General features: G+C 45.1%; 1 protein-coding gene across 3 annotated transcripts in view; it reads left to right on the top strand.

Annotated features, from left to right (window-relative positions):
• The window catches only part of LOC111143940 (FYVE, RhoGEF and PH domain containing 5), a 120,654-nt gene extending 100,953 nt beyond the window's left edge, over window positions 1–19,701 (top strand). For 2 of the 3 annotated variants that reach the window (XM_022497975.1, XM_022497976.1), the window contains 9 exons: window positions 910–993; window positions 2,081–2,160; window positions 4,282–4,381; window positions 4,720–4,857; window positions 5,308–5,437; window positions 6,210–6,340; window positions 12,934–13,062; window positions 17,804–17,958; window positions 18,351–19,701. In XM_022497975.1, coding sequence (XP_022353683.1) covers window positions 910–993; window positions 2,081–2,160; window positions 4,282–4,381; window positions 4,720–4,857; window positions 5,308–5,437; window positions 6,210–6,340; window positions 12,934–13,062; window positions 17,804–17,958; window positions 18,351–18,387 — 984 coding nt within the window. In that variant the 3' untranslated portion in view covers window positions 18,388–19,701. The remainder of the gene's footprint in view (window positions 1–909; window positions 994–2,080; window positions 2,161–4,281; window positions 4,382–4,719; window positions 4,858–5,307; window positions 5,438–6,209; window positions 6,341–12,933; window positions 13,063–17,803; window positions 17,959–18,350) is intronic. The other variant, XM_022497977.1, reaches the window with a different exon arrangement.
• Window positions 19,702–20,440: the final 739 nt, after the last annotated feature.

The following is a 20,440-nucleotide window of genomic DNA, read 5'->3' as shown; positions in this document are numbered from 1 at the left end:
TCTTTTCAGACTATAAACCTTTTAGTTAAACAGAAACACACTCCCCTATGGAGGTGAGGCAACTTCCACAGTTTTTCCTCTCTGCCCTGGATGGGGGCAAGGAGCTTCAAATGTTCATTCAGCAAATATTGAATACCTACTGTGGTCACTGGAGATACACCAGTGACTGGGACCCACCAGCTCGCTATCCTCAAGGAGCTTCCCCCCCTTCTCTCCCTTAACTGTACTTTATGACAGCTTCATTTGTAGAGTAAAACATATCAGTATTAAGTGTACGTACCTGCCTGCTGACTAATATGTGCCATTGTGTAACTACCACCTGGGTCAAGATATAGCATATTTCTAGACACCCCCCAAAAAGTTGTCCTGTGCCCCTTAGCACTCACTTCCCCCATCCCCTTCCCCAAGCAGCCACTGGCCTAATTTCCGTCACTACAGATTAGTGTTGCCTGGTCTGGATCTTTACAGAAATGTTATGAAGCAGTGTGTACCCCCTGCGTCTGACTTGTTTCACTTAGCATATTTTTGAGATTCATCATGCTACAATGTGGACCATCAGCTCCTTTTGGTTGCTGTGTAGTTCTCTGCGGTATGGATGTACCGTAGTTCATTTATCCATTTACCTGTTGATTAGACATTTGGAGTGTTTCCACTGTTTGACTGTTACAAATAAAACCTCCGTGAACATTCCTGTACTTGACTTTTTGTGGACAACTGCATTTTTTCCTCTTAACTCTTGATGTAGAAGTGGAATTTAAGGAAAGGGACTCGTGTTTGCTGTGGGTGGTTTTGCTCTCCTGTGAGGGTCACTGGCGAAGGCAGGATGCCTCTGCTCTCCAGAGTTCAGTGATCTGCCAGGGCAGACACCCTACACAGCCTTCATGTCTGATTGGGTTCCCTTCTTTCCAGATGAGTGATGTGCTCCTGTACACATATCCCCAGAAGGATGGGAAATACCGGCTAAAGAACACATTGTCAGTGGCCAGTATGAAGGTAAATGCCTGGTGCTAGGAACCCTGGGGTGAGTGAGGAGAGGAGACCTCAGGGGAAGAAAGACAGCATCCCTGCTTCTAGGAGCACATCGACCAGCAGGAAGAGGCAGCCCCAAGGAAACAGCGTTACACTGTGGGTTATAGTAGGATTGTGCTGTCCGTAGTCCAGAGAGAGGAGAGAGGGAAGGAGGACTTCCTGGAGAAGGGGAGCTGCATCCTTTAGGGTAGATAATATTTGGACAGATGGGGAAGTAGAAAGGGACGGACATCCTAAAAAGAGGAAAACACATAAGGAAACATTTGGAGGGAGGGAACAAGTGGGTATTCAGTAAAGTTTTTTAAACTGGTAAAATATACATAACATAAATTTACCACGTTAACCATTTCTAAGTATACAGTTCAGCGACATTAAGTATATTCACACTGTTGTGCAACCATCGCCGCCATTCATTTCTAGAACTTTTATCATCTCCAGATGAAACTTCAGCCTCATTCCTAACCGCCCCCCCATTCCTCCAGCCCCCAACCCCTGGCATCCACCATCCTATTTTTTGCCTCTAGGAATTTGCTCTTGATAATTCATGTAAATAGAATCCTCTAGTATTTGTCTTTTTGTGACTGGCATTTTTCAGTTAGCAGGATGTCCTCAAGGGGCATCCATGTTGCAACATGTGTCAGAATGTCCTCCCTTTTTATGGCTTAATGATATTCCATTGTACATATAGACCATATTTTATTTTTCCATTTGTTCTTGGATGGACATTAAGCTCCTTTCACCTTTTGGCTACTATGAATAATGCTGCTATGAACAGGTATACAGATACCTGTACAGAGCCTGCTTTTTGTCTTTAGGGTACATGCCCACCTTCCTAGGGATGACCACAGAGTTGGAGCCGGCACTCCCCCCAGCACACACACACAGACACACACACAAAGACACACACAACATCTACCACCAATTGAAGGTTTACCCTTTGCAGATAAGGAAACTCAGGCTCAGAGAGAGGGACGGTGGCAGGACCAGAACAGTCAGGTCTGTGGTTGCCCCTCCCTGCCCTCACCCTGACAGTCTGCTGTTGGTTTTCCAGGTCAGTCGCCCTGTGATGGAGAAAGTGCCATATGCTCTAAAGATTGAGACTTCCCAGTCCTGCCTGACTCTATCTGCGAGGTATGGGGAGGTGGGTAGAGGGAGGGTCTGTGGGAGAGAGGGGCAGGATGTTACAGGTGTGGTTAAAGGTTGGAATAACAGATTGGATATGTCATTTCTATTTTAGTATTATAATATAAGTCAAGAGACTTACTTTCTAGAGCCTATCATTTAACTGTAACAATAATAATATCATGTTTTAAAAGTTTACAGATTATTGGGTCTTTACAGCAATGCAAGAAGTTAAGGCGAGTAAAAAATGCATTGTACACTTCAGTTCATGAAGTGGTCTGCTTTTAGGCTTTCTTATCCGGAGAGTGAGTGAAAAACATAATGAGTGAGCATTCATGGTTTGCCTTTGCCTGGTTTGGGGGTGTGGCCTTTCCGTCAGCAGTGTCTATGTTTTCTCCAGGCCTTCGTCTACCCAGGGATCCTGCCTCACTCACTCTAGGCAGCAAAAGAGCTTCCCTCGCTCCCTCTTTCAGGGCAGGGCCAATTCGAGTCTCTGGGCTCAGAAACCAGGCAGAGTGGCCCCTACTGGGGCCACTGTGGGGGCTGGGACACAGTGTCCAAGGAAAGGGTGTCTCCCCTCTCAGCCGGGGCATGACCCTGGGGGTGGCTGCAGTGCCCTTTGGGTGCGGTGGTGGTTCCAGGATGCACGCACATTGATACGTTCTCATGCATTGCATTTACTCCTTCAGCATTTAGTAGCCACTCCTCAGTGTCAGGTCCTGTGCTGAGGACACAAGGGTTCAACCGAGCTTGCTTGGGGGAGGCCTGCATGAAGGGCAGGAGAGTTACGTACAGGTCATGATACAGAGCGTAACTGCTCTAATAGTTAAAAGTGTTGATGACAAGAATAACATGCATTGGGCACCTGCTGGGTCTCAGCCCCTCCTCTGACCCCATTGCCACCCTCGGCTGTGGGGCTTGAGCCTTCTCTCATGCATAGGGAATTGGGGCCTGGAGAGGTGTCACATAGCCATGTGAGGGGGAACTGGGGCTCAAATGCAGGGGACTGTGTGACCCAGATCTCTTATCCACTACTGTCTACTACCCGAGTGAGTAGAAGAAACCTTGAAAATTCAAAGGAGTAACCACCCATCTGGGGAAGTGAGGGAAGGCTTCCTGGAGGAGGTGATGCCTAGATGGGGTTCCATGGCATCTTTTCTCCCCATCTCTAGGTAAAGTCAGGGGCCTGAGAAGGCCAGGGTATGGTTTCTATTTGTTGAGCTGTGAGGTGTGGGTGAGGACAGGCCACAATCAGCCCTTCAGGTGATGCTGCCCATCTCTGTTAGGCAGGGGCACCGCCCCTTGGCCAGTGGCCTCCAGGAGCCACTGTCACTGACCAACTGGTCACCTTCCTGCACGCCCAGGTGCTTCATGCTGAAGCTTCCAGGAGACAGGCAGACCCATACATCTCCCTTCAGGGACATGGCATCTGGTTGTCCATTCCTCCCACCTCCCTCCCAGACCAACCTGGTCCTGGCTCCTGGCTTTCCTGGGGCAGGCCACACTCTTACTCAGGGTGGGAGTGCCACCTAGTGGGCCCTGGGAGAATTTTTACCCTGCTGCCTTCTAGGACAACGCTCATCATTCAGAAAATCCTGAATGGGTTTTGGGAATTGTGAAGTCAACTCGTTGGGTGAGAGTGTGTCTGGGAAGCTATGTGGGAAAATGAGGAGGACGATGGGGTGACAGGGATGTTAAACTTTTCCATTTTTGCCTACCCCTCCTCCCCTCGTATACACAGCCCTCTGCACCCTGCTCCCATCCCTCCTAAGGGTGGTACCCACTGCGCCTCCCTCGTGCCCTTTGCTTCTGCTCAGTGCTTTGCCATTAACAAGCCCACATGTCATTTCTTCCCCACAGCAGCTCTGGGAGTTAGGGATAGTGGTGACAGTTCTGAGTTGCAGGGAAACAAGCAGGCCCAGAGGATAGCTTCCTTGCCCTGGCTGCCCTGCTCGTAGAGGTACCCAGATACAATCTAGGCCGGTCTGGCAGATGGCCAGTGCTTGGCAGGACCTCAGACACCAAGAGGCGTGGCCAAGGGAAAGGAGGGGGGACTTGATCTACACGGGGAAGCAAGGCCAAGCCACTGTGCATGCTGCATGCCTTGCTCACGCCGCTTTGTGCCCACAGCTCCTGTGCAGAACGGGACGAGTGGCACAGCTGTCTGAGCAGAGCCCTCCCTGAGGATTATAAGGCCCAGGCTCTGGCTGCCTTTCACCACAGTGTGGAGGTGAGTGGGGGTCCTGAGACCCACCTGACACCAGCCTCACAGCCCTGAGTTTCGGGGGCTGCCCCCACACCCAGAAGGACTCGCAGCTCCTTGCATTGGGCTCCTCCTCCCACCCCTTGCACCAACTCCACCACGGTCAGGCAGTCACTGTGCAGGCCAAGTGCAGCACCTCCAGCTGGCTGTTTCTCACCCAAGGTTAGCATCCTGGAGGATGCAGTGGGGTGGGGTGAGGGGTTATAGAATTAGAATCCTCCCACACATACACACCCTGTACGGGAGAAAGGGCACCCATCTAACCATCTCCTCACCACGCCGCTCACCCCATTCCATTGTTGCAGATACGGGAGAGGCTGGGGGTCAGCCTGGGGGAGAGGCCCCCCACTCTGGTGCCTGTTACACATGTTATGATGTGCATGAACTGTGGCTGCGACTTCTCCCTCACCCTGAGGCGTCATCATTGCCACGCCTGTGGCAAGGTGAGTCCCCTTATCTGAGTGAGTGTGAGCATAGGGTCATGTGGGGTGGGTACTCAGGGGCACCCAGCAGTTACTGCTGGGCCAAGAGCAGGGTGTTTTCACACTAACCCTTTGAGGTAGCAATTGTGCAGCCCCATTTGACTGATAGCCTCAAACCAGGGCTCCAAATCCCATTTCATTACACCACTCCATTCCCAAAAGAAAGTCATGGCACATACATATGTCTTTGGAGGAAAAGTATCACGTCCTGGCTAAGGGCTCATCAGAAAAGCTGATAGACACTTGCAGAGAAACTCTGAGTCTTCATGATGGGAGAGCAGGGGGACCTGGCACAGTCCTGTGCTCAGAACAGTCCCTGGAGAGAAAGGGAGTGAGTCAGCAGAGGGGAGAGGATGCTGGTCCTGTGCACATGCACATGCACTGTTCCAATGTGTGTCCCCACCCGGGCAGATTGTATGCCGGAACTGTTCAAGAAACAAGTACCCTCTGAAGTACCTCAAGGACCGGATGGCCAAGGTCTGTGACGGCTGCTACGGGGAGCTGAAGAAGAGGGGCGGGGATGTCCCAGGCCTGCTGAGAGGTAACCTGGGGACCACTGTTTTTCCGGGTGGCTTCTCACTGGCCATGGTTGGCGCCTGAAACCACTCTTCCTGGGGACACTCAGAACAAAACCAGCCCTGGAGGAGGAAACAGGTTTAAACCCACATCCGCAGCACTGTTTCCCGAAACACTGGCTCCATGGGATATCAATAGGCATGCCCAGAAGAAGGGTCTCTGGGCAGCTAAGCCTGGGAAATGCTGAGCCGGTGCCTCTCTGTGAAGGGGACGGCAGGTGTGGTACTTTGGGTTTCCTTTGCCATGGTGATCCTCTGTTCAAGAATGTTCTATAGGCATGTGTTCTGTGGGACCTTTCCAGGATAAGGATTTTGAGACAGCCAAGGAGTTGTGGATCGGGGAAGGGCTTGAGGGCTCCTTGAGTGATAGAGAAGGTTGAGGAAGCCAAACTAGCCCCTGAGAGGCTGTGCTCAGGGTACAGGCTTTGCCCAGGCAGGATTGGGCCAGAGGGACAGCAAGTGTATACTGGGCCTGAAACCAAGCACAGAGGACAGCCCAGGTGAAGAAGGTATAACCAGCACCCGAAAAAGCCTTCCCTCTTGGCCTCCATGCCCTTTGTGTCAGCACAGGGAGTGTGCCTGCCTTTCCGGTCACACCTAAATCCCATCATGAGGCCGATTCCCGTCTCAGGAGGGACCCAGAGCTCTAGTTTTATGGGAACTGGCATTCCAAAGCAAGCTGCATTCCTGTCTATATGGACACTCACCTCCCTTCCCTGTGGCTTGTCTTGGTTACAGAGCGGCCCGTGAGCATGAGCTTCCCCCTGTCCTCCCCCCGCTTCTCGAGCAGTGCCTTCTCATCCGTCTTCCACAGCATCAACCCCTCGACCTTCAAGAAGCAGAAGAAGGTCCCTTCGGCCCTGACCGAGGTAAGGCAGGTGGACTGCCTGTGTGGGAGGTAAGGGATTTAGAAGGCTCATGGTCCTCCTCAGTGAACAGGGTCAAACCTCCCTGCACAACCCCCCACCCCAGGCTTAGCTCTTCAGGACAAAGAGAATTCCCAATGGGAGACACTAATGACAGGCTCAACTCACCACTAACAAGGGCTTGTCTCTTGGGCGTGACTGAGAACATGCCTGCTTAGTGCCAGAAGGCAGGACCCTAACTATCACTGGTGCTAGAAGTCTTTCCCATCCCTCTCTACCCTCCGAGTCTTTTTTTCTCCTTACTTTCTCTCCTGTCCCATGGCTTAGACCTGGTCCCCAAGGGTAGTGTACAGATCACTGGGGTTCTTCTAACTAAAACAGCCATAGTCCTGGCTTAACGCCCCCTAGTAGGCCCTCGGAGCTGTGCTGTCCGCTTAGGTCCCAAATGGCCTCAGGTGCTGAGGCTCCTGGACAGTGTGGGACTGCCTGCAGGAAGCCTCAGAATTGCTTAAACTCAAGTCCATCCTGTAAGGAGGGCCAGATTATGTGTCTATATTCTGGTCACAATCAGAAACAAATGTGTGCCCGTGAATATACAAGTTGTCAAAAGAAGTGTGATCAGCTGTTTCCAAGTTTTTGCATTAATATTCATTATTGAGTAGTAGGTGGCAAGGGTTTAAAAAAGTGTTAGAGTATGGAAAATTTAAAGGGGTACAGTTCTACTCATTCACCTAGTTCCTTTGCACATTAAAAATCTTGGGAATGAACACGTACATGGTAAAAAAATTTTTTTTCAAAACAACACGAAAGAGTACGTGCTGAAACATGAGTTTCTCTCCCTCTCCGAACTCCTCCACTCCCACCTACCCCCAGAGGTAACCACCAGCAAGCTTCTTATGGATCCTCCCAGAAATTGTAATGCATATACATAATAAAGATGTATATTCATTGATCCTCTTTTTTTAACTGGAAAGATAACAAATTATACTGAATCTTCTATACACCTTTCGCACTTAATTTCTCTTAGCTATCATTCCACATTTGCTCACACTTATAAATCTCATACTTTTTACATTGTATGGTTGTAGCATCATTTATTTAACTAATAACCCTTTCCACCAACTGAGAAAAGATCACCTTTTCACTCCTGCTGGGGTAGTGGCTTACAGAACCCTAGTGTTCCATGAGCACAGAGTTTGAGAACCACTGCTCTTAGCCTACTAGAGTCCAACTGCTCTGATGCTGGTGCCCTCGCTAGCCCTTTGGTAACTTTTGCTCAAAGTAACAACCTTTTTATTATCCAGCAAAGACTGTGCTTAGTAGGATTTGCAGCAGCCCCAGGAGAAATGTGTCCCACCCTGTTACCTGCTGCCCTGTCCCCTTTCCCACGGAGCTCCACCTTTGTAATAAGCCCTGCTCCCCATGAGAAAACCTGTAGAAATACTGCCTCCCCAAGCACCTGCCAGCAAGAGAGGTCAGAATTGCTTTCCACTGACATACTCTGTCCACTCTGCCTTTCTCCCTTGCAGGCTAAGTGCAGAGAGAGAAAGCCAGTGTCTGGTGCTGGGAGTCCTGGAACCTGTGGCAGACACAGGCTCTTTTCCTAGTACTTCTTAAAACAGTCCAGGCTGGTTATCTGGGGTGGCTTAGTCAGTTGAGTGTCTGCCTTCAGCTCAGGTCATTATCTTGGGGTATTGAGATCGAGTCCCGCATCAGGCTCCCTGCTAAGCAGGGAATCTACTGCTCCCCTCCGTCTGCCCCTTTCCCCACTAATTGTCTCTCTCCCTCCCTCTCTCTTTCTCTCATTCATGAATAAATAAAATCTTTTAAAAAAAAATCCCAGGCTGGTGGTGGCCTCCTTTTCCTGAAATGAAGCTCATTGACCTTCAGAGTATTTGCCAAGAGATCCAAGTTCTTACCCTCTCTTCAACTAATTAGGGACTTGACCTTCAGTAGATACGTCCATTCCTCTAGGCCTGTTTCCCCATCTGTAAAATGGGAAAGTCAGATGAAATTATTTCCAAACCTGGCCTTCTTGCTCCAATAGTAAGATTAGTATTCATGATTAAGATTAGTATTTGTGAGCAGTTCCATGGGTCAGACACCTGTCAGGTACCTGTCTTATATCATTTAATTCCAGTTTTGCTAGTAGGGAAACTAGACTTAGAAGTAAATTGCTCACATTGCCCATCAAATAACTGGGAGAACCTGGGCTGGAACCCCAGACTGGTATTGCTCTAAACCTGTGTTGTATTCTGAACCCCACAAAAAGATGGTACAGCAGACAAATACTACTTCTACTAATAACAATAGGAATTAAAACTCCCCATTAGGAAGATTATAAGACCTTTTAAGTAAACATTATAAAGAGATCCATCCTTAAATATAAGAGCTTAAAAGTGTAAGAATCAGGGGTGCCTGGGTGCTCAGTGGGTTAAGCCTCTGCCTTCGGCTCAGGTCATGGTCTCAAGGTCCTGGGATCGAGCCCCGCATCGGGCTCTCTGCTCAGCGGGGAGCCTGCTTCCTCCTCTCTATCTGCCTGCCTCTCTGCCTACTTGTGATCTCTTTCTCTGTAAAATAATAAATAAAATCTTTAAAAAAAAAAAAAAAAAGAATCAGAGACGCCTAGGTAGCTCAGTCAGCTGAACATCTGACTCAGTTTCAGCTCAGGTCACCATCTCAGGATTGTGAAATCGAGCCCCATGTTGAGCCCACATTGGGCTCCACACTCAGCACAGAGTCTGCTTGAGATTCTTTCCCTCTGCCCCTTCCCCCAGCTGTGTTCATGCATGCTGTCTCTCTCTAAAATAAATAAATAAAATCTTTTTTAAAAATTTCAAGTGTAAAAGTCAAATTTATTTTTTTGAGCATGTATGTGTGGGGTTTTTTTTTTCAAGTTTTTATTTAAATTTCAGTTAGTTAACATATAGTATTTATTAGTTGCAGGTGTGCAATATAGTGATTCAACATTTCCATACAACCTGTGGTGCTCATCACAAATATCCTTCTTTATCCCCATCACCTAGTTTACCCATCCCCCATCCTCCCCTCTGCTAACCATCAGTGCGCTCTCTATTTTTTTTTTTTAAGATTTTTATTTATTTGACAAAGAGAGACACAGCAAGACAGAGGGCACAAGCAGGGGGAGTGAGAGAGGGAGAAGCAGTTTTCCTGCTGATCAGGGAGCCTGATGCGGGACTTGAACCCAGGACTCTGGGATCATGACCTGAGCCAAAGCCAGACGCTTAATGACTGAACCACCCAGGCACCCCATCAGTGTGTTCTCTAGAGTTAAGAGTCTGTTTCTTGGTTTACTCCTCTCTTTTTTTTTCCTTTGCTCATTTGTTTTGTTTCTTAAATCCCACATATGAGTAAAATCATATGGTATTTGTCGTTCTTTGTGTGACTTATTTCACTTAGCATAATACTCTCTAGTTCCATCCATGTTATTGCAAATGGCAAGATTTCATTCTTTTTCATGGCTGAGTAATATTCCCGTATATGTATTTACTACACCTTCTTTATCCAGTCATCAATTTGTGGACACCTGGGCTGCTTCCATATCTTGGCTATTGCCAGTAATGCTGCTGTAAACATCGCATGCATGTATCCCTGTGAATTAGTGTTTCAGTATTTTTTGGGTAAATACCCAGTAGTGTGATTGCTAGATCTAGATGGTAGAATGGTTATTTTAACTTTTTGAGGAAACTCCATATGATTTTTCACAGTGGCTGTACCAGTTTGCATTTCCACCAACAGTACAAAAGGGTTCCCCTTTCTCCACATCCTCACCAACATCTGTTGTTTCTTCTGTTGTTGATTTTAGCCATTCTGACAGGTGGGAAGTGGTATTTCATTGTAGTTTTGATTGGCATTTCCGTGATGGTAAGTGATGACGAATATATTTTCATGTATCTGTTGGCCATCTTTATTCTTCTTTGGAAAAAAAAATCTGTTCAAGTTTTCTGCCCACTTTTTAATGGATTATTTGTTTTTTGGCTATTGAGTTTTATAAGTGCTTTATGTATTTTTTTTAAAGATTCATTTATTTATTTGACAGAGAGAGAGAGATCACAAGTAGGCAGAGGCAGGCAGAGAGAGAGATGGGGAAGCAGGCTCCCTGCTGAGCAGAGCCCGATGTGGTGCTCGATCCCAGGACCCTGGGATCATGACCTGAGCTGAAGGCAGAGGTCTCAACCCACTGAGCCACCCAGGCGCCCCAGGTTTATGTATTTTATATACTAACCCCTCATCAGATATGTCATTGGTAATTACCTTCTCCTATTCCAAAGGTTGCCTTTTAGCTTTGTTGATTATTTCCTTTGCTGTGCAGAAGGTTTTTATTTTGATTAAGTCCCAATAGTTTATTTTTGCATTTGTTTCTCTCAGGAGACATATTTAGAAACAAGTTGTTACAGCTGATGTCAAAGAAGTTACTACCTGTTCTTGTCTGGGATTTTTATGGTTTCAGGTCTCAATCCATTTTTAATTTATATTTGTGTAGCGTGTAAGAAAGTGGTCTCGTTTCATTCTTCTGCATGTTGCTTTCCAGTTCTCCCAACACCATTTGTTGAAGAGACAGTCTTTTTCTATTGGAAATTCTTTCCTGCTTTGTCCAGATTAATTGACCATATAGTTGCGGATCCAGTTCTGGATTTTCTATTCTGTTCCATTGATCTCTGTATCTGGTTTTGTGCCAGTACCATACTGTTTTAATGACTGCAGCTTTGTAATATAACTTGAAGTCCAGAACTGTGATACCTCCAGCTTTGCTTCTTCCTTTCCAGGTTGCTTTGGCTATTTGGGGACTTTGGTGGTTCCACACAAATTTTAGGATTGTTTTGTTCTAGCTCTGTGAAAAATGCTAGTGATATTTTGATAGGGACTGCATTCAATATGTAGGTTGCTTTAGGTAGTGCAGCTATTTTAACAATATTTGTTTTTCCAGTCCATGAGCATGGAATATTTTTCCATCTGTTCGTGCCATCTTCCAGTTTCTTTCATCAGCGTTTTATAGTTTTCATAGTACAGCAGAGTATAACCTCTTTGGTTAGGTTTATTCCTAGGTATCTTACTGTTTTTGGTGCAGTTGTAAATGGGATCTATTCCTTAATTTCTCCTGCTGCTTCATTATTGGTGTATAGAAATACAACAGATTTCTGTACATTGATTTTGTATCCTGTGAATTTACTGAATTTGTTTATTAGTTCTAGCAGTTTTTTGGTGGTCTTTTGGCTTCAGGTCATTTTCAAATAGTGAAAATTTTACTTCTTCTTCCCATTTGAGATGCCTTTTTTTTTTTTAAAGTTCATTCTTTTTTTTTTTTTTAAAGATTTCATTTATTTATTTATTTTTCAGAGAGAGAGAGAACACAAGCAGGCAGAGCGGCAGGCAGAGGCAGAGAGAGAAGCAGGCTCCCCACTGAGCAAGGAGCCCGATGCGGGACTTGACCCAGGACCCTGAGCCGAAGGCAGAGGCTTAACCAACTGAGCCACCCAGGCGTCCCGCCCTTTTTTTTTTTTTTTTTTTTTGAAGTAATGTCTGCACCCAACATAGGGCTCAAACTCATTACCAAGAGCTCAAGAGTCACATGTCCCACCGACTAAGCCAGCCAGGCATCCCCAATTTGGATGCCTCTCATTTCTTTTTGTTGTCTGATTGCTGTTGCTAGAACTTCCCATGTTAGGTTGAATAAAAGTGATGAGAGTGAACATCCCCGTCTTATCCCTGACTATAGAGGAAAATCTCTCAGTTTTTCTGCATTTAGGACAGTATTAGCTATCCATTTTTTATATATGGCCTTTATTATGTTGAGGTGTGTTCCCTATAAACCTACTTTATTGAGTGTTTTTTCATGAATGGATGTTGGACTGCGTCAAATGCTTTTTCTACATTTATTGCAATGAGCATATGGTTCTTATCCTTTCTTTTGTTAATGTTATGTATCACATTGATTGATTTGCAAATATTGAACCACCCTTGCATCCCAGGAATAAATCCCATTTGATAGTGGTGAATTATTTTTTTAATGTATTGTTGGATTCGGTTTGCTAGTATTTTGTTGAGGATTTTTGCATCTATGTTCATCAGAGATATTTAGCTTGTGGTTCTCTTTTTTGGTGGCTCCTTTATCTGGTTTTGGTATCAAGGTAATGCTGGCCTTCATAGAATGAATTTGGAAGGTTCTTTCCTTTCTGTTTTTTTTTTTTTTAAACAGTTTGATGAGAACAGGTATTAACTCTGGTAGGAATCAGTTTTAGAAGGAAGAGCCTTTCCCCCAGATATCTGCAGTTTCATATTATGAGCCCTTGGGGGTTGGGGAGTGGGAGCCAAGAATCTGAAACCCCACTCAGGGCAGCACTCCTGAAGGCGGTTTTTGACCTTTGTGTTTCCTGGGTCCACTCAGTAAGTCCTATCTTAATCCCTGGTACTGTTTCGCTGCTTTTGAGGTGCTGGACATATCCTAAGACCTCATCCACATCTCAGATTTCAAAGCAGGATAAACGCTCTGCCAACTGGTTTGCAGTGTCATTTTCGCTCTGTCTGAACCGTGTTCACCACCTGGTGCCCTGACTGCTCTGCTTCTCTTCTGTTAGGTGGCCGCCTCTGGAGAGGGCTCCGCCATCAGTGGCTATCTCAGCCGGTGCAAGAAAGGCAAGAGGCACTGGAAGAAGCTCTGGTTTGTCATCAAAGGCAAAGTGCTCTACACCTACATGGCCAGTGAGGTAGTGGTGGTTTGTGCTTTCCCTCCTCTCACCTCCAAAGGCCCTCGGGTTAAGCGCCTGCCTCAGAATGTTCTTCTGGGCATGCACAACACCCCATCCCCTGTAGGGCGGTGTGAGAATGGATCCAGTTTCCAGTTCCATGCCCCTCCAGTCTGTGTTGAACAGTACCCTGTGCTGAGTGTTGCTGTGGATATACAACCATGTATAGGTTCCAAGTTGTCAGAATTTACCATTTCTCTGTGGAGAGGAGGTGGGACGGCATGCAAGCCTGTGCACCCAAGTGTTTGAAGGTCACAGGCCCAGCATCCAGCACAAGCCAGGCTCTCCATGAGAGTAGGCTGCTTTCTGCTCTCCACCTCCGCTGTTTGGGACAGACAGAATTCAACGGCTTGGAGGAAGCTATCACACTTTCTTACTCTGTGCATTTCTTTTATCAGGGAACTACATTGTCTCATGGTAATGTTTCTACTAAATAAAGCTTAAGTTGATACTTTTTACAGAGCATCTTACTTTACATTAACATTTAGGAGGGCCTTGGGGTGCCTGGGTGGCTCAGTCAGTTAAACGTCTGCCTTCTGCTCAGGTCATGATCCCAGAGTCCTGGGATCGAGCTCCGCATTGGGCTCCCTGCTCGGCAGGGAGTCTGCTTCTCCCTCTGCCAGCCTCCCTCACTCATGCCCTCTCTCTCAAATAAATAAATAAAATCTTTTTTTTTAAATGTAGGAGGACCTTGGAAATCAAGCCTGCTTCTGGAGTAGCCAGGTGTGGGCTATGGTTATACAGCAGGGTGTTATCTGGTCCTGCCCCAGGCTGGACCTGGAGGATAGTTTGAAAGATTTCCATGTCTAGGCCCCACAGTCTGGTGGCTTCCATGGGCTAAACCCACTTTGAAAATGGGACTTCAGTGCCCAGCCACAGAGGGTGTGTGCTTTACCCCAGGAGGATATTCACGTCAGCACAGGGCTGGCCCTTCTACCCTGACCCCAGATGCTGGCAAAGGTGCAAAAGACAATTTCTTTTGGGGGCATAAAGTTTCTCTTACAAAAGACCTGCAGCTGGGATGGTAGCAGCCTGCCCCTCCCTCAGGGAATCCCAGAGGCCAGCAGGGACACAGAGAGGGACTGGCAGTGGACCTGAGTGACTCCAGTGCTGTGTGAGCTGAGCCCTAGCTGACATGCCCACAGAGGAGCTGAGGAGAATTCCGATCTTGCCAGAACAAATAAATGTGACATAATGCCCACCTGCAACCCAGGGCAGCATCTTCCAAAGTAGGTATTATACAGGATGCTCACAGGGTTTCTCTAAATGCTGGGTTCTGAAGGGACCCTGAGTAAGCAGTTAGTGGGAGTACTTCTCAGAATCTGTAATGTACCCAGGTGTGTTGTGGATCTCTGAGATGAGATTTCCCAAGCTGGCCCAACCACAGGCCCTTCCTTGTGGAGTGTCTCATGAACTATCCCATTCCATGGACCACTCTTTGGGAAGAAATTCTGGCTTAGACAGGTGAATGAAGGCTAGTGATAATTAAATAACCACCAAAGATATGAATCCTGTCTGAGAATGGAAAACCCATTCTCAGTGTCCGTTTTCTCGGCACTGAGCAACTGTTGTCATTGGAAGTGACACCCTAAACTGATTAAAAAGGTGGGTTTTAAGTATACTTCCAAAGTAGATTTTTCCATAAAGAACTAACATAATTTCTTATTAAGACCATGCCAGTGGTAGGACTAAGCTGTCAAATTCCATCAAAGAAAAAAGGTTTGATAAAATGGATAGCCACTTTTGATGTGTGCACTACCGCGAACCCGTCACTTACCTGTGTGTCCCCACCTTATTCCATTGTCTCCAGAGGCAGCACACCATTCTGAATTTTTTCTACCACAGATTAGCTTTACCTTTTAGAATCTTCATGTAAATAGAACCACATATAAATGTGACTTCTTCCACTCCGCAGGAGGCATTTTAGACTCACCCATGGTTTTGAAAACAGCAGCAGGTCATTCCTTTTTATGGCTGAGTCGTTTTCCATTTTGTGAAGGTACCACCGTGGGTTTATCCCATTTATCAGTTGAAGGACATTTGGGTTGTTTCTAGGTTTTGCTGATTATGAATAAAGCCACTTTAAACTTTTGTATACAGGTTTTTATATGAAAATGGGTTTTTATTTCACTTGGGTAGACACCTAGGATTGGAATTTCTAGATCACAGGAGGGTATATATTTGGTTTATCAGAAATTAGAGACCTTTTGCAAAGTGGTCTACCATTTTATATTCCCCTCGACAATGTATGTAAGAGTGAGAGTTATGGTTGCTTCACATCTTAGTTAACATTTGGTATTGTCAGTCATTAATTTACTAGTATCTTAGTGTGGTTTTAATTAATTTACTTATTTATTTTCAAGATTTTATTTATTCATTTGACAGAGAGCTAGAGAGAGCATAAGTAGACAGAGTGGCAGGCAGAGGGAGAGGGAGAAGTAGGCTCTCTGCTGAGCAGGGAACATGACAACGCAGAGCTCGATCCCAGGACCCTGGGGTCATGACCCGAGCTGAAGGCAGATGCTTAATGACTGACCCATCCAGGCATTCCAAGTGTGGTTTTAATTTCGATTTCCATAGTAACTAATGATGTTTTTGATGTGCTTATTGGCTATTTCTGTATTTCCCTTTGAGAAGTGTCTGTTCAGATCTCTTGCACATTTTTTAAAATAAGTTGTCTTATTGAGTTACAGGAATTCTTTACATATCTTGGATACTAGTCTTTTGTCAGATAAATGTTTTGTGAATATTCTCTCCCTGTCTGTAGCTTGTCTGTGCATTTTCTTAATGAATTTGTTCTGGTCCTTTGGTGAACAGAAGTTTTTCTTAAATGAAACCTAATTTATTAGTGTTTTCCTTTATGGCTACTGCTTTTCATATCATAAGAAACTTTGTCTACTGTAAGTCACAAAGTTTTTCCCCTGTATTTGCTTCTGAACACTTGAATGTTTTACCTTTTACATTCAGATCTCAAATTAATTTTGAGTATGGTGTGAGATGGGTTGGGGCTCATTTTTTCCCACATGGATATTGTTATTCCACCACCACTTGTTAAAAAAAAAAAGAGTTTCCTTTCCCTATAGAATTATTTTGGTGCCTTCATTAAGTAGCAAATGACTCATGAGATCATGACCTGAGCCAAAGTCACCAGTCTGATGCTTAACTGACTGAATGACCCAGGCGCCACTCCAACATTGTTCTTTTTAAAGGTTGTTTGGGGTATCCTAGGTCTTTTGTGTTTCCATATAAACTTGTCAATTTCTACCCAAAGGCCTGAGATTATGGCAGGGATTGTTGAACCAATTCAGGGAGAGCTGGCATCTTATCAATATTCAATCTTAAGATCTATGAATATGGTACAAATCTTCATTTATTTAGTTCTTTAGTTTTTCTTTTAATGATTTGTATAGCGGTCTCATACTTCTTGCATTTGTTAACTTTATTCCTATTTTATTTTTTGCATGCTATTTTGAATGGAGTTTATTTTCTAGTTGTTTCCTGTAAACAGATAATTAAAAAATTGGTTATCCCATGACCTTGCTAAATTTATTGGTTCTAGTAGTTATTTTGTAATTAAAAAAAAAATCCTTTGCAAGCACAGATAGTTTAATTTCTTTTTTTGCTGAACTTTCTTTTTCTTCTTCTTGCCTTAATGCAATGGCTAGGACTGCCAGTACAATTTTGAGTTTAACTGGTGGGAGTGAGCACCCTCTTGCCGTGTTCCCAATCTTACTAGGAAAAGCATTCAGTATTTCAATATTAAGTAGGATGTTAGCTGTCGGTATTTTACAGATGCCCTAAGCTTAAGGAAGTTCCCTTCTAGTTTGCTGAGGGGTTTTTTTAATCATGAATTGATACTGAGTTTTGTCAGATGCTTTTCCTGATCCAGCAGTCTTTGAAAATTGATTATGTTTTATACACAACCTCAACTCCTTCTCCTCCCACAGCCTTCTTAACTACTTATATCTTAACTAATTCCTTAACTAATTAGATCTTTGTCTATGTGTGGTTTCATAAAGTTGTATTTTATGAGCATGTATTTTCACATAAATATATATGTGTAAATATATCCTTTATATACAAAAATCCTTTCCAGTGAATTTTGTGATTTTTAAGATCCATTTATGTTCTCTGTGTACATGTCATCACATTATTAGCAACTTTATTGCACAGATACCCTAAGTGCCTCCATATTGAGACGTTGTGGATGAAGGCATGGGGAATAAGTATAGGGTATATTATCTGGAGTAATTCTGGAAAGCAGAGTCTCTGACTAATCAGGTCAGTAGAAAGAATGCAGCATTAAAAGGTGGTCATGAGTCCAAGTTCTGGCTCTGCCCCTTACTAAGCTGTGCGATCTTAGGGAGTTATTTACCTTCTCCATCTCCAAGCCTCAGTGACTTCTTAGAACAGGAGTGACACCTTCTATGATTGTTGTAAAGATTCAACAAGGTAATATAAAGATGAAAATGCCTGGACCCTAATAGGCTGTGACAGAATGTTAAGTTTCTCTTCTCATGACTGGTCCTGGCGGGAAGAGGGGGTAAAGAGTATGTGTGTGGTTATTACTCCGCTGTTGCCAAAGCATGCCTCACATAGAAGGGCTTGTCACGCATCTGAAATCGGAGGGAACAGTAAATGCTGAGCAGTTGACTGTGTGTAGTGCCATGTTTAATATCGTTTTCCCTTTTGCCCTCTGTAGGACACAGTGGCCATGGAGAGCATGCCCCTGCTCGGTTTCACCATTGCCCCAGAGAAGGAAGAGGGCAGCAGTGAAGTAGGACCAATTTTTCACCTCTACCACAAGAAAACCCTATTTTATAGCTTCAAAGCAGAGGATAACAATTCAGCTCAAAGGTACCCAAATAACTAGGCCTGTATCTCCTTGCCTCTCCCTCTAGAAGGAAACAAGTTGCTACCCAGGGCTTTGGCTTCTCTCTGCTCCAGCCATCCTGTGCCATCAAATCCCTTTGGGCCACAGTGGCCCAAGGAACAGTGGAACTACCTGTTCCTGGTTGTGAGATTTTTTAAAGATTATCATGATTTGTTCATACAGGCATGTTTTGATTCAGCAAACCTTTGCTCTGTGTTCCAAACCTTTTGTTAAATGCTAGGGAAACAAATATGAATATGACATGGTCCTCGACATCAGACTAATAGTCACCAAGTCCGCCTGGTCACTTGTAGGTTCTCTGACCAGAGTCTTAGAGCTGTGACTCTTAAACTGTCTCCTTTCTCCTGTTTTACAGGTGGATTGAGGCCATGGAAGACGCAAGTGTGTTATAGCAGTTACCAAGCATGTGGACTCAGAATAAAGTCTTCGGTTAAACGTGGACCCTTCCAGAAACCAATGTGTGTCTCCACTCATCGGGACTGATATCTGGATTCAGCATGGGGCCTCATCCTTTTTGCCGTAACCCCCTCTCTCACCGTCACACGTGGAACCCTTAAGGAATATTTATGAACCGCTCCTTTTCTGTTCTCGTGTTTTCCCCCTGCCCAACCCCACGCCACCCCAGCATAAACTATTTCCTTACCCAGTAGTGAGATCATGTTTAGTAGCGTAAAGATGTGGAAACAACAGGAAAAAAGTACATTTTAGAAATGCAGGCTTTTTAGTGGAAACAAGCTTTTACGATTTTTACTAGTGGTAAACATTATCATCTTTCATAGCATTGATGTCGGTGCCTCAGGTGAAACGAGAAACAACTGATAAATAACAACTACCCTCATCGAAAGCACTTTATTTACTGAGCTACAACCTCCAGTTTTATGTTTTCCAAGTGATTTACTTAAGTAAGGAGCAGACAGAGTCCTGTGGACTAATTTGCCACCAGTTCTCAATAAGGGTGTACGTACAAATGATTTGTGCAAACATGACTGGGCCTTGCCAAGTGGCCAAGTGAGTGGCGCTCAGAGGGGAGGGTCCTCCTTGCCGAGGCCACACTGCACTGGATAAGAAGGCAAGGATTTTCTCCTCCACTGATCATGAGACCTGCACACTGACCTGACTTAATGAAGGAAGGACGCCCCCCCTTCCTGGGGTGGTCCTCACACTACCCCAGTGCTGGATGCTCGGCTGCTGGCAGACCCAGCCCCACCCTGGAGGTCACTGCCAACACTCTGAAGAGATAGGGCGTGCTTTATTTTATTGTGTGCCTTCCTTTGTTTACCCAACATGAGCTGACAAGTGTTACGTGAAAAAGAACCTGGGCTTGTTTTCAACATGGTTATCCTTCGGCTGTATTACCAAAGCCTCGAAAGAGATGCAAAGAGAGAAAAGATATAATCAGAAGGTGAATCAGGGGTCTTGGCCAGGGGCTGTGGACACAGTGAGGGAGCACAAAAGTAATGACTTGAAGATATTCTCTGGGCACGTGGGGCCCAGCCGCCTCCCTTTGATGACCGCTGCTCATCATGCTGGACAAATTTCTACACAGAGAAGAATGGGGGTAGGGCAGGTGGGATTCCTTGTTACTCTCATTGAAATAGAAAACATATCATTTCCTGATGTCCTGTCCCCTAAACAAAATGGCATTTGCTGACAAACCTTTTGTAAAAAGCACCATCTCAAGGAGTTATTTACATTAAATATTTTCAGGGGAATTTTTTTTTCTAGTTTGCAATTTCTCTTTTAAAATGTTTGCATTAAACATTTAATTAATGATTCAAACTAAATGATCAGAAAGATCTTTTAATTTTTGAGGGATCAATTCCAATGCAACCACTTCATCATTAGACAAGTTTAAGTGGGACTTCTAGAGCCTCCGAGTCTTCAAAAGCACAGCAAGACTTCTGTACCAGGTAATGGGATTTTCCCCAATCTGCTGTGTGCCACTGGCCATTGTCAGTTTCTGGGCTCCAGGTGGAATTACGCATCTGGAAGTCCTCTGAAGGCCTCTTGTACCATATAACATTCTATTTCTGATACTCTGAAAAGAGGTAATGGGGCTTTTATTTTTCAGTGAGTACTTACCTAATAAAAACTACCTGGGTTATAGATGAAACCTGCTGGATCAGTTTTATAAATGGAAGTGGCATGGGCCACTAAGATCCTCCACAGCTCCTATGTGACTAGGCAGGGACCCTCTGTAACTCATTCTTACCTGTCCTTCCCATGGTTCTTCGATTTCAGCCAGTTTCTACTAGCTGATTTTGCTGTTCCTTCCCAGACCTTCTCTTTGTCCAGCCCATTTTACAGGTTCATGGGGCCTGCTTGGAATAACTCAGGTGAAGATACCTACTTGGCCTAAGGGTGCTTCTTTCCACTGCTCCCTGAGAAATGGCAGCTTTGATGCCACGACCACGCTTCCCGAGGCCCCCATGATATCTGCTTTGC

The sequence above is a fragment of the Enhydra lutris genome, unplaced genomic scaffold (assembly GCF_002288905.1).
Source record: "Enhydra lutris kenyoni isolate GAN:26980312 unplaced genomic scaffold, ASM228890v2 scaffoldscaffold10, whole genome shotgun sequence".
Lineage (NCBI taxonomy): Eukaryota > Metazoa > Chordata > Mammalia > Carnivora > Mustelidae > Enhydra > Enhydra lutris.
The sequence above is the reverse complement of the archived record's forward strand: the minus strand, read 5'-3'. Positions and strand labels throughout refer to the sequence as shown.